The sequence below is a fragment of the Aethina tumida genome, chromosome 3 (assembly GCF_024364675.1).
Source record: "Aethina tumida isolate Nest 87 chromosome 3, icAetTumi1.1, whole genome shotgun sequence".
Taxonomy (NCBI): domain Eukaryota; kingdom Metazoa; phylum Arthropoda; class Insecta; order Coleoptera; family Nitidulidae; genus Aethina; species Aethina tumida.
The window spans coordinates 28,058,766-28,071,249 of NC_065437.1; the positions used below are offsets into that span (position 1 = coordinate 28,058,766).

Below are 12,484 nucleotides of genomic sequence, written 5' to 3' on the forward strand. Positions count from 1 at the left end.
CAGGCAGCTTCGTTTTTAATGCTTTTTGTGAATATGTCAGTTTTTAAGCGTGTCAATATGTTCATGGATTTAGTCTCGCGACAAATCTGTTTCCTTTATTTTTGTTTTACTATATATATTTTTTATTTGTTAAGGGTGAGTTCAGGACTGGCTGGTACATCGGACGATGACACAAATCAAAATTGCAGTGAAGGACTAAGAACTCGGTAAAGCAACCAATCATAGAATTTTTGAAATTTTAACTAACGTTCTTATACTGTAAAAGAATGGTTTCTAAAGATGCTTAAAGTAGTAATATCTCACTAACATTTCACTAATATTTTAAATGAACACACTTATGTGTGTGTGTCCTGCTAATAAAGAGTTTGCTGAAGACATTTTACTAATATATTAAACCGATGTATGCTCTGCTGCGCTAGATTAATTATTCTAATTTCATAATTTATTTATATTTTCATCCACAAATATCTACTGGGGATTTTTTGGTTTTCTATTCTTTAAATTCTCTTACATGTCAATTTCTTAATTAAGAATACCACCCATGAACATATTGCAACTGTGCTGTGCATCAATTGAACTTGTTAGCAATTTATATAACATTTTACATTCAACAAAAACCTCCACCTATCATGTGTAAAAGTGTACATAAACCAAATTAACCTAATTTTCCTTGGTACTAAGCCGGGAAATTGTGTTGTTTTCTCCATTACTTTCTAAACCTAATCTCACACACCCTATTTTTGCTTCTAATCTACCTTGCTGTACTAGTTTCCAGACACAATCTAACAAAGGCATTGTAGATCCAATGTTGTCTATTTGGGGCCAACAACTGATTATTAACGAGGACACAGATCAGTAAGTTTCTCAGCGGTCATCTAATCAATTATATGACAAATATATTTACTTATATACGTATAATAATTGTTCATTAAATCTAAATGTGTTTTTTTCTTGTCCAACGCACTTGAAATTTTATGTACGTCTTTTACAACAACATCGACAAATCTAACACCTACACTTGAGAACTGTTCTTCAACAAAATATAAAATAAATCAAATATTTTGTTCACGACAGTTCTCAGTTGAAGTATTTATAGTTAGATAGATTTTTTGTGTGTTTTTCTAAAATTTCAAGTGATTTTTGAAATCTTGTTGTCTCAAGAACTGTAAAAAGTTGAACAACTTTGATCTGAATGTACAGGATTGCACAACCTGATTTTCCAATATACAACTCTTTCCAAAACTACTACCCAGACACGTCCGTCTGTTTCTGCACATCCAAAGCCCCAACAGACCCGACCAGCACTACATCCATAATAAAATCTTTTACATTTGCCACAATTATAGCATACTTAAACTTTTTACAGTTTTTCTTATATTTAACTATGTGACATTTACGAATCCATTGGAAAATGCAGTTGTATTGATGTTTGTGCAATTAAAACGATTAACAGGTACTAATTTTTTTATCAGTCCTGATTTAAATTGAGCACAATATTGACACACATCACAATTCTCTTTTACTAATTGGCTTCTTTGCACACTTTCAAAAGCACTGCATTTTGAAATAACAGCATGACTTTATTGATAACTTTTTTCAAATCTTGGAGGTTACTTTTACGATACTAGAGGCATGTTAGATCTTTTTCACTCAAGTTATCGGTGATTTTTCTAATAAATGTTTAGATTTTTAAACTGTGTTCATTTAATTATGGTAAAAATAACATGTTAACTAATTAACACATCATTTAGTGTTACAAAAATGCATATTTAAATGAACACATCTTATATTATATGATGTAGATAAAGGTTCTCTAATCAATAATTTTAATAACTATTCTCGTTTTTTACATTGCAGTAGGTAAGCTAACTATGTGTAATATTATAATCATTATTCATCAGTTAAGACTAATAATAATTCATAATAACATATTGTGTATAAAATTAACAAAGGAAGCTAACATATCTCCAAATATAATCTTGATTTATGCTTATTTTGTGTTAATAAGTTTGTGTTTAACATTACAAATATTTATAGGATCGCCCGAACTTTCAACTTCAGCAATAGGGGTCATGGATTGTACTTAGCCTCTCCTTCTGAACTTCAGAAATTTACTCTTTGTACAGAATTTTGGTGAGTACCACGCCAATTTCACAATTTCTGTAATAATCGTTTAGAATATGAATAAAAATATTGGTTTGTTTAGCTCAAATTTAACTGAAATGATGGGAGAACTATTTTTAACAACTGAAATGCCCGAAGCTCCCAAAGAAAGCTTTTTCAAGAGCGTCTTCGGTGGTGGAGTTAGATCGTTGGATCGAGATGAATTATGTGAGTTTAATATATCATAATAACTTATTGACACAACTACAACGAGTATTGTTTTAGTCGGCGAGGCAAGCAGCGGCAAAGGCAACAAATCGACCGCCAAACACGTTCCCACAAACATGCAAGATCTAAACTCTCGCGTCAACCGTTCAACCAACGAGGTGAGCCGCGCTCACAAGCTGATGATGGAGCGTGGCGACAAGCTGGGTGAACTGGAGGATCGCGCTGAAAAAATGCGGTCCGAAGCTGAAAACTTCGCGTCGACCGCACACGAACTGATGGTGCGCAACCGGGACAAAAAGTGGTACCAGTTATGAAGTGGTGCGGAGCAGCATGAGGCGCAGCCACTGTACCGTCGAGAGTTAGGCTAGAGAGTGTAGTCGTATAGTCAATAGTAAAATGAATTTGGCGACACTGGCCCCGTTCTTTCGGCACGCATTTGTCATGTTTTCAGTTCGTCATGATTAAAAATTAATTGTGAGAATAATCAGTCGCTTAAAAACGATTAACATTGGTTTGAACAATTTTGGAATTTTAAAATTCTTTACATTATAAAAATGTATTGTCATACTTATTTTAAACCAAACACACAAATACATGTATGCTTTATCATTTTTAATGCAAAATGCCTTAAAACCAGTTGTACCGAATTAAAGATAGGCGTCAGTCGTCAAATACGCTATAAAATTCTTACACTTAATGCGAATTGTGATATTCTATTCTGCCTGAGGATAGATTTATAACTATTATTACTATTGTTTTGAGTCCTTTTAATATATTGCACATGTTTATCGCACCCAAAAATATATGATCCATTATAAAAGGAGGAAATACGATACTTAATATGTTAAATAGATTTTAATATACCCTAAGCAAATTGTATCTTTGCTGACATCATAAATATTACATTCCGTGTTTTATCCAAGGTTTTTCCAGATATACTCAAAATAATTTCTAAAATGGTTTATTTTGTCTTCACGGTGTTTCCTCGTAATATTAAACACATTTTGTGTACTTTGTTTGTTGGATAAAACGCCGGAATTCCTATGTTAGAGTTTATAAACAAAATATTTTACACATAAGTCGTTTAAAGAATACAATACAAGGTGTTCCCCCTAGTGTGAGACGACATTATATAACAAATAGATTCAGGTATAACCATTGACATATCAAACACATAACAAATTGTTGAAACTGACAGAATTTTTAAATAAATAAATATATAACACAACATATAACTATGAAATGGATATATTCTTCTAACACTGGAGAACAACCTGTGTGGTAGTTTTATATATAAATGTAGAAAAGAACTGTTATACGTCTTTATTTATTTTGTACTTTTCTATATTTGTGTTCAGTTTTGAAATTATATAATTCCTAGTCAGTTGCATAGTCTTCAAATATATTCTTCTAGATTTTAGCGATGCTGTGTGGCGTACAATAAACTGACATACCGATATATTTATAGTAATGGAATGTCGTAATCGTTATTTTGACAGAAACCTCAAAATCATTGAATAATAACTAATTTTTGTACGGTTTTTTGTACGTCAGCCTATTGCATTAAAACCAAATTACTGTAAATATAATCCAAAACACTAGAATAGAAGCAAATAGTCGTTGTACATACAGTGTTTTATTTTATTTTAGTTTATAACAAGTATTTGGAAGACAATAAAAGTATATGTTTTATCTCATAAAGTATTTGTTTAATGTGTAATAACAACTGTGCAGCATCTTGTTAGAAAATCTCTGTTATGCAGACATATGTTTCGAATATACTGTACTGGCATCACAAAATTTTCTCTTTTCAACAGTTTCACGTTAACAAAATAAATTTTCTTCAATCTAAAACAAACAAAAAAGTTTTAATAAAATCTTGTTAAAGTGAAACTTCCGCCTATTGTAAATTGTTTCATGTCTTCCTATTTATCTATTCAAAATGAAATGCCAAACATACATACCTACCGTCTCCGACGGGAGACCCTAAAATATGTGTTTTTAGTAGGTAGAATTGGTTATTACACCATCAAAACACTTGGTTAGTGATCAAAGTTAATACATGTAAAAAAATTGTTTGTGAGAGGTTGATACCTTGCAAAATGGGTCTGTATAGAAATAAAATTGTTTCATTTTTTGACTATTTTTATCACGACCCATTGATCTAATAATGTACATAGTCTTTTTACACAAAGGTCTGCCTCTTTGACATGAATATTTACGAAGAACGCAAATGAATCGTTTATGTATGTTCTACAATGTCAAGGAACATGTTGGTATATAGTAATGGTATCCTTAATAATTTTTATTTATATATAATAAAAATTATTTTGACCACAACTGTACTGTATTGAACTTGGTTCAGGCAAGAACTAGTATCTGCTTAATTTATCGCATTGTCTAATGTTTTACAGTAAAATATATTTTTTAAATATAAATAATTTAATAATTTAACGTTAAGATACTAATTCATTGCTATGGCACTAAGTGCTATTATGGCATTGTTTTATCATTTATATATTTTATTTGTTATGTTTCTTATGGAAATTTTTATTAGGAGTGGGAACAATTGTTAAATATTGAGAATAATTATTGTACAAAGCATAAAGAAGATAAGTGCTTCTTTTAAATTTTGATGTTAGCAACAAATAGTGGTTACGTAATAAATACTATCAATCTTCTCGACTTTGTTTCATGTAGATTTTCTGTTCCCATTTCTGTTCTTAATAAACTGTTGTGCTATTTAGTGGTTCAGAAATTATATTACTGTTCTATAAATAAAGGAAGATTTGTTTATACCGTCGGAGTTTTACTTTTTAGTTAAAGGTTTCATAATACTTAATAATTTATTAGAGATATTCATTTTATTATTTAGAAATATTCATTTATAAATTCAGAGATTTCACTGTTTAATTACCTCTTAAATTAATTATTTTAATATTTTAGGAAAAAGGTTTTAATAACAATAACTGCAAATATACTATTAATTAATTTTATTGTAAATACAATATTTAAAATTGAAACTTATTTTAAAAAAATATATAAAATTTAAATTTTGATAAAATGCAAATGAATATATTTTTGGGTATTTTTATTTAATATATGAATTTTCAAAAAATATTTTACATGCTCGTTGAATTTTCGACCTACATCACCAATAATAGTGTTCCTGTCTAATTAGTACAAGCTCATCGATTTTTCGATAGGAATCGTAAATTAGCATTCCACATAAAGCCTTATCTCAAGTGTCATCTTAATAGAGAACTTCTAGTCCAAGAAAATAACTCATTCAATATTAGACCCAGAATAGTGAAGGTTGTTTACACAAATGTATTTCAGTTCTGAAAACGATATAACCTACATTTACAAACTGCTGAAGTTTTCCAGTGCTTTGAGAATATCGCCGCCAGTAAACTATAACAGCCAGAGAGAAATTAAACGTTACAAGTGGTCGGCGGTTTTAATTATAATATTATTGCTTGTTGGTACGTCCTTTACAATTTATGGTATAATAAAATATTTGGTTCCGAATGTGAAAAAGTCTAGTGCTGTTCTAAGTTTGATAACCACATTGACGTTGTGCTTGTTAAATATAATATCAATTTTGGTTGCACTTCTGAATGTACACACATGGAACAACTTTTTAAATTTTGTCAAATATATCGACAGGAAATTAAACAAATATTCTTCGGGCGGCAATAACAATTACAAAACTTTGTACGCCGAAATTTTAATAATACATATGGTTTTGGCTTCAATTTTTGGATACGACGCGTATATTCTATACAGGAACTACGGATGGAACATGCTAAAGTATTATATTTTTAAATATGTACTTTTTTATTACTGTTTCGTTTGTATTATTGTGATCTTGCATTTTGCATCAGCACTAAGAAGTCGCTTCCGAAGAATAAACAATCTATTAATCAAAACCAACGATTTACATAACATGATTAACTATTTCATTCCAAATGGAACTCCTCAAATAGACAACTTGAAAAGTATTAACGACGTCACCGAATTTTATTTGCTTTTAACTGAGCTTGTGGATATGTTTAATAAGATTTTTGGATGGCAGATTTTTTTTATGACTGAAACGATAATAATACTTTTGCTGGAGTGCTTAAACAACTTGATGTTGAGCATTGATTCTAACAGAGGAACATTTGGTGTTCAGCAAGAAATTAAAACAGTGTTCTTCATGGCTCTTTATTCTATAATATTAATTGTACGTCGATTAAAATTAAATAAAATTATTGAATTAGCCAACTGAGATTCATTTTTTAGATATTCCATGGAAGAATCGTAATATGTTGTGAAGGTGTTAATGCTGAGTCTAAGAATACTCTAAACACTTGTTATAACTTGCAACAAACAGTTGGATCCACTTCAGAAGAAAGGAGGGAGCTTATTATTCTAAGTGATTTGGTGAATTTATTAAAACCTACCACTAGCGCTGCTGGTTTTTATTTTATTAATAGATCTCTCTTAAGTAGAGTTTTTGCATACATCTTTTCATACCTGATAGTTTTAATACAATTTAATAAGCAATTAAATTGAAAACTATTTATGATATACTAAAATATATTTTTTTCATTCATGAGTGTATGTAAGGTAAAAATTTTATAAATATAATACATTATACAAGTCAATGTATATTAATTTGAAAAACCTATTTATTTAATGTGTTTCATAAATATACCTCAAAGTGTCTTTTTATTATAAAAGGAAAGGATAAACCTAATAAAAACACGAATTGCCTCCCTTTATCATGCAACCACATTTATGTTTGTGTACTAATGCTTTTAGATAAATTAACAGATATTGAGAACTTTATTCGAATTTCTATTTCACTATTACTAATTATATGTCATAAATTTACAACATTTGTAGATATTCATTATGCTATGTCAAGTTATAACAAAATATTTTTAAGAAATAAGAAGTAACAAAAAATTATTTTTAAATATCTAACAATAATTATGAAATATTCCAGTAATAGCTTCTACTACAAAGTCGTACAAAATTTAAATTGTGAATGTATGATAATTAATTCCAAAGAATAAACGAAGATTTTATCTTTACACGCAACCCTGTTTCTTAATAATCGCGTATTTCGCTTCTATGTTTTCTAGTCGTTCATTGATCTGACAGACACTGTGATCATGGAACTTGTTTTTACTAATATTTCAAATATACTATCAAAAGTACTTAAATGTTTCGCTTTATTTGTACCATTTGGAATAAATGTTCTCAAGGAATCAGAAATGTCGTTAAAAGTGTGGCAAGAAATTTACGCCGTGATTTTATCAATAATTGTTCTAGTTTTGTATGTGGTGTTACTTGTGCAAGGAGTTTTGTACCGTTTTAAGTCCATGAGGACTTCTAGTGTTTTGTTGACAGTGTTAGTGAAAACTGCTTTAACGCTAATTGCCTTTCTTGGCATCCTCGGAAACACGTTCTGGAACAGGAATTACTGGAATCAATATTTAAAGCTTTTAAAAATGCTTTTCGCAAAATTAGACAAAAGCATAACAAGGCATAATATGTATTTTTCTTTGGAAATTATAATGGGCCACATAGTATTTTTAATGGTGGTAGGCCTAGATATTTTTATGATTTACGATGGAAGTACAGATGTGTATAATTTTATACCAATTGTTATAAAAAATTATTTATTTTATTATACCTTCCTGTTGGTAATTATCATTTACAATACAGCTCTTACAGTTAAATATCAGTTTTTCTTAACAAGGGTACATATTGCAAATGCTTTAAATTTAAAGGTGAATAAGCAATCTTATATATTCAAGCTAGACAATGACGAATTACTTTTACCAACACCAGTTGTGAACAACAAGACTGTGGACATACTTTTAGATTCTTCAAAAATTGTCAATGTATTATTTGAACTGGTACAAATATTTAATAATTTATTTGGCCAAGCAGTTTTGTTGATTACATTTAGCACTGTGCTTCAAACTTTACAGTGCTTGAATGAATTATTGGTCTTGGGAGAACAGGATTTACTAGATGCTGAGATTGTTTCAAGTTGTATTTTAGAAGCTCTAGTGTTTCTCGTAAGTGTTTTTCTACTAATAAATATTATTTAATAGAGACAAATGTTCAATAGAGAAAATTTCTTAAAATTTGCTACAATAAATTAAATATGCTTACGTTTAAAAGATTCTATTTTAGGCATGGAATTCGTTTATCATATCTGCATGCAATTTGATAAAAGAAGAGTCATTTTCGATAGTGAGTCTCACATGCAAACTGCAAAAGATGTTACCATCAAATTCACAAGAAAGGAGTGAATTAATAAATTTATCACATCAAATAGCAAACTGTAATTTGGTTATATCTGCTGCTGGATTCTTTGAAGTTGATTTATTTTTAATTTTCTCGATATTCTCATGTGTCGGTACGTATATAGTTGTATTAATTCAATTTAGTAATATTGATTTTTAATAAATGTATTTTTTCAATAAGTGTTTCAATTATTCAACACTTAAATATTTCACTTTTTCTATTAAATGCTGTTAGTAGTTTTAAAACAAAAAATAATAATGGTCCAAGTTCATTTATTTTCTTCTATTTTACATAAATATTTGTTAAAGAACACCTAAGAAATAACTTATATTAATTATAAACCATTGTCCAATACCATAAGCACTACTGAAATTAAATATTAAAAATTAATTATAAAATCTGAGATCTGGTAAATTATGATACAACTTTTGACATTTAAGTACCTAACGTTAACCAATTAATGAAAACAGTGTAGATAACTTTTATTTTTTACATAAAAACACATTGGAAGTCTGTATCTTTACATGACAGTTTTTGGTTACTTTGACATCTTAATTATTCCTAATAGAGTTAAATATTGTGTACACTGTATAAATTGCAACTAGAATGGATGTGGATATGTTTATGTATAAATAAACCAAATGACAAAAAATAAAAGAATTGGTGCAACCAATTCTTCTATTTTAAAGCTGTTAGTCTAAATTATTAATCCTGTATATGAGGTACATCTGTTAACATGCAAATCGGCAGGATGTCAAAGTTACTTCGAACTTACAAAGTGACGATCATTTATCAACATCAAAAAGCAGAAGTATGTTTAGGCCTTTTAATTATAAAGAACATTGCTAAACAATATTAAGAACTACAATGATTTTAGCTTAAAAAAACTACTTACATTTGGAGCTTGACAATGAAATTTGTTAAGTTTTTATCAAATATTAAAAAATTAATCTATGTTATTGTTTCAAATTCAAATTTCATTGATCAATTACTCCTACCATCATCTATTGCTAATAAAATTGTTAATCTCGTACACAAAAGAAGATATTAAAATTTCTAAGACCTACAAATAATTGGAAACTTTGAATGAGTGGCGTCGAGTCTACAAATGAATTATTTAGTGTTAATAAGATGCTTTTATAATCAACAGTCTTCATCTTCAAAATATTTACAAATTGATAGAACTGCTAATACGTGCGTACAACGATAACACATATTGATCATAATTGCAACACCAAATTAAAATCATAATTCATTAACGTACACAAAAATTTATGGTTATTGTTGTGAGATGTAAAGATAATATCAAATTCCAATCTGTGTAAAAGTAACAGAACGTGTTCTTGTCAATAGTATTTTAAATCCCCAACATAAATTTATTCATACGTTTCATATGAATCTAAAAGGAATTGTATTATTCATAATTTAATAGAAATGTTTCCCTTATGAATTCTTTTTTGGTGACAGTGTAATTGAACGCAAAACGTGCACGAATTTGTATATATTTTGAGTGAACACTATTCATTAAAGAATTTGTATCATAATATAAAACTGGCCAGAAATCTTATAAAATATTAATTTTTAGATTCATTGATATTCAACCAATAATTGCTACATAACAATCTCATACAGAATTATGAGGGTTGCGAATTCTTGATAAATATTCTGTATAAAAGATAGTTTAATGTATCACATTATCAGAGAGAATTGCTGAAGTGCCGAAAATATTAATTCATGTTACATTATCTTAAATTAATTTTACTATTTCAAAAGTAGAAAATTACTAATTTTATTTTTTATGAGAGATGAAAGTATCTATTCTGTATAAAAATAAATTTTAGAGAAAGTTTTTAGAAGCAGGGGTAATGACGAGGTGAAACTGATACTGATAGAAGGGAAGCAAAATATAACAATGTATGGAAAAAATGCGCACAAAATACTAATGACAAAAACCAAATAAAATAATTACAATGTACATATCCAATAGATTTCATATGGAGAAGAGAGATATTTATCAATAATGAGAAGAAGAGACTTTCTTAATCACAAGAATTATCACTTTGGAAATTAAAATAATAAATACAACCATAAAGATACAAAACCGAAAGTCAATGCTTGATCATTAGATAAATATCTAAAATCAAGAAATAAATACAAGCACTATGCAAAAGTACAATTAAAGATTAAAACATGATATAAATTACAATATCTTTACATAGTTACAAATACAAGAATAAACATAATTCTACTATTACACAATTAATTTACATTTGCTTCTCAGACTTGCGAAGTATAATTACTTCTATTGTAAGTTTGTTGCTGATATACAAAATCATTAAATAAAAACAAAAGAAGGATTTAAACTTAATTGATAATTTCAAACTTTATAGATTCATTTCCTTTACAGGCTGTGCATAATTGTGCATTATATACAATTCAAGAGGATAAATAAGTGTAAAAGGGGCAATCACAGTGATATCGTCACATTATGTATATAAAAAAAACAATGTAAGCATACAATGCACTCTTACATACAGCAAGGGCGTACTATAACAATAAAACATAACAGGTAATTAATCATAGAATGTGCGCATATTTGATGACATTTGAAATAGTTATGCAGATTAATTGTTTGTTTTGCTCGTTTTAACTTATCAGATGGTGTTTGTTTGGGACGATGCCGTCAGGTACCATTTCCGAAAACGTAAAGTAGTTGTAGAAGATTTGATGACAGGACTGTCTGCTTGATGTAACAGGTACAGCAAATGCAAAGGCGACAATGGCTAATTTATACACTCCGCCGGTTGCTACCTGAAAATGCGAAATGCTTGTGTTAAAAAATCCTCAGATTCTCCACTCGTACTTCGTTACCTGTGACCTATAATTCCATTGATCGGCGCCGATATCGTGGGCACCATCTCTAGTTCTACCAAAAGCGGGAAATGATCCGAGTAGATATGGGGATGTGGACAACCTATCACCTTGTTATGTGTGAGCCATTCAGAAGACAGCGGTCCCAATAATCCCAGCGGAGTCATCGTCTGCTTCGCATAGAATATGTAGTCTATGATGCCCTTGAAATCAAACCTGAAAAAGCCATGATTAACATTTGTTATTATAATTAAAGAAATTTCAGACTTACGTGTAATTAGTAAACGGCATGATTTCGTCATTGTACGCCGATGCGAGTTTGAAGGAGTGCGTGAACTCGTTGGGTTTCTCGCAACTCAGTATTTTTTCGAGACAGGCTTTGTAGCTCAGCGCCTTGAAATCCTTGTGATCCTGCGACACCCTCCCGGTGCTCAGAAACTCAATTACTCCAGAATCTGGCAAAGAATTGAAATCCCCACACAACACCAGCTGAATATTGCTAGGATCATTCACGTTTATGTCGTTAGATTTCAGGGTTTGCGCTGATTCGTCCAATATAGTTTTCAGTTCATTACTCAGCATCATCGTTTGGATAAGCTTCACATCGCAGAACTCCGGGTCCCAATGGATGTGTGCGGTGCACACGAGAATTGGTTGTTGGACGAATGGTGCGTCTGTGGGGGCTGGAAAATGTGGGCAATTAATAAAATGGCAGTACGACTTAAATAACATCGTAAATAGGTGTTGTATAAATCTAACTTACTGTTCTCCCAAGCAGCTTCGGTAGTTTGTAAGAGAGCGGCTAAACCAATGTTGTCTTTAGGCATTACTCTGTTTAACATATGCTCTAACCCGTCCGCATTTGCCATGGCCAGTTGGTTAAATTCAACTAAGTGTTCCTTGATTAACGTAAACCTGCAAAAGTTCTCTGTGAATAATTATGCGGAATACAGCCATAAAGATTGAAATG

The 12,484-nt window shown here is 30.0% G+C and overlaps 2 protein-coding genes across 9 annotated transcripts in view; one reads left to right on the forward strand and one right to left on the reverse strand.

Moving 5' to 3' along the window:
• The window catches only part of LOC109596609 (syntaxin-binding protein 5), a 214,868-nt gene extending 209,738 nt beyond the window's left edge, over window positions 1–5,130 (forward strand). For 5 of the 7 annotated variants that reach the window (XM_049965678.1, XM_049965684.1, XM_049965680.1 and 2 more), the window contains 4 exons: window positions 769–855; window positions 2,038–2,133; window positions 2,207–2,331; window positions 2,389–5,130. In XM_049965678.1, the coding sequence (XP_049821635.1) occupies window positions 769–855; window positions 2,038–2,133; window positions 2,207–2,331; window positions 2,389–2,645 (565 nt within the window). In that variant the 3' untranslated portion in view covers window positions 2,646–5,130. Of the gene's footprint in view, window positions 1–134; window positions 207–768; window positions 856–2,037; window positions 2,134–2,206; window positions 2,332–2,388 lie in introns of all 7 variants that reach the window. The other 2 variants (XM_049965679.1, XM_049965681.1) reach the window with 2 other exon arrangements.
• Window positions 5,131–8,898: 3,768 nt separating this feature from the next.
• Window positions 8,899–12,484, reverse strand: part of LOC109596628 (CCR4-NOT transcription complex subunit 6) — a 98,675-nt gene continuing 95,089 nt past the window's right edge. Inside the window, exons 6-9 of one of the 2 annotated variants that reach the window (XM_020012197.2) lie at window positions 12,278–12,429; window positions 11,786–12,197; window positions 11,515–11,730; window positions 8,899–11,454 (exon numbers count right to left, since the gene is read on the reverse strand). In XM_020012197.2, coding sequence (XP_019867756.1) covers window positions 11,451–11,454; window positions 11,515–11,730; window positions 11,786–12,197; window positions 12,278–12,429 — 784 coding nt within the window. In that variant the 3' untranslated portion in view covers window positions 8,899–11,450. Of the gene's footprint in view, window positions 11,455–11,510; window positions 11,731–11,785; window positions 12,198–12,277; window positions 12,430–12,484 lie in introns of those variants that run through there. The other variant, XM_049965685.1, reaches the window with a different exon arrangement.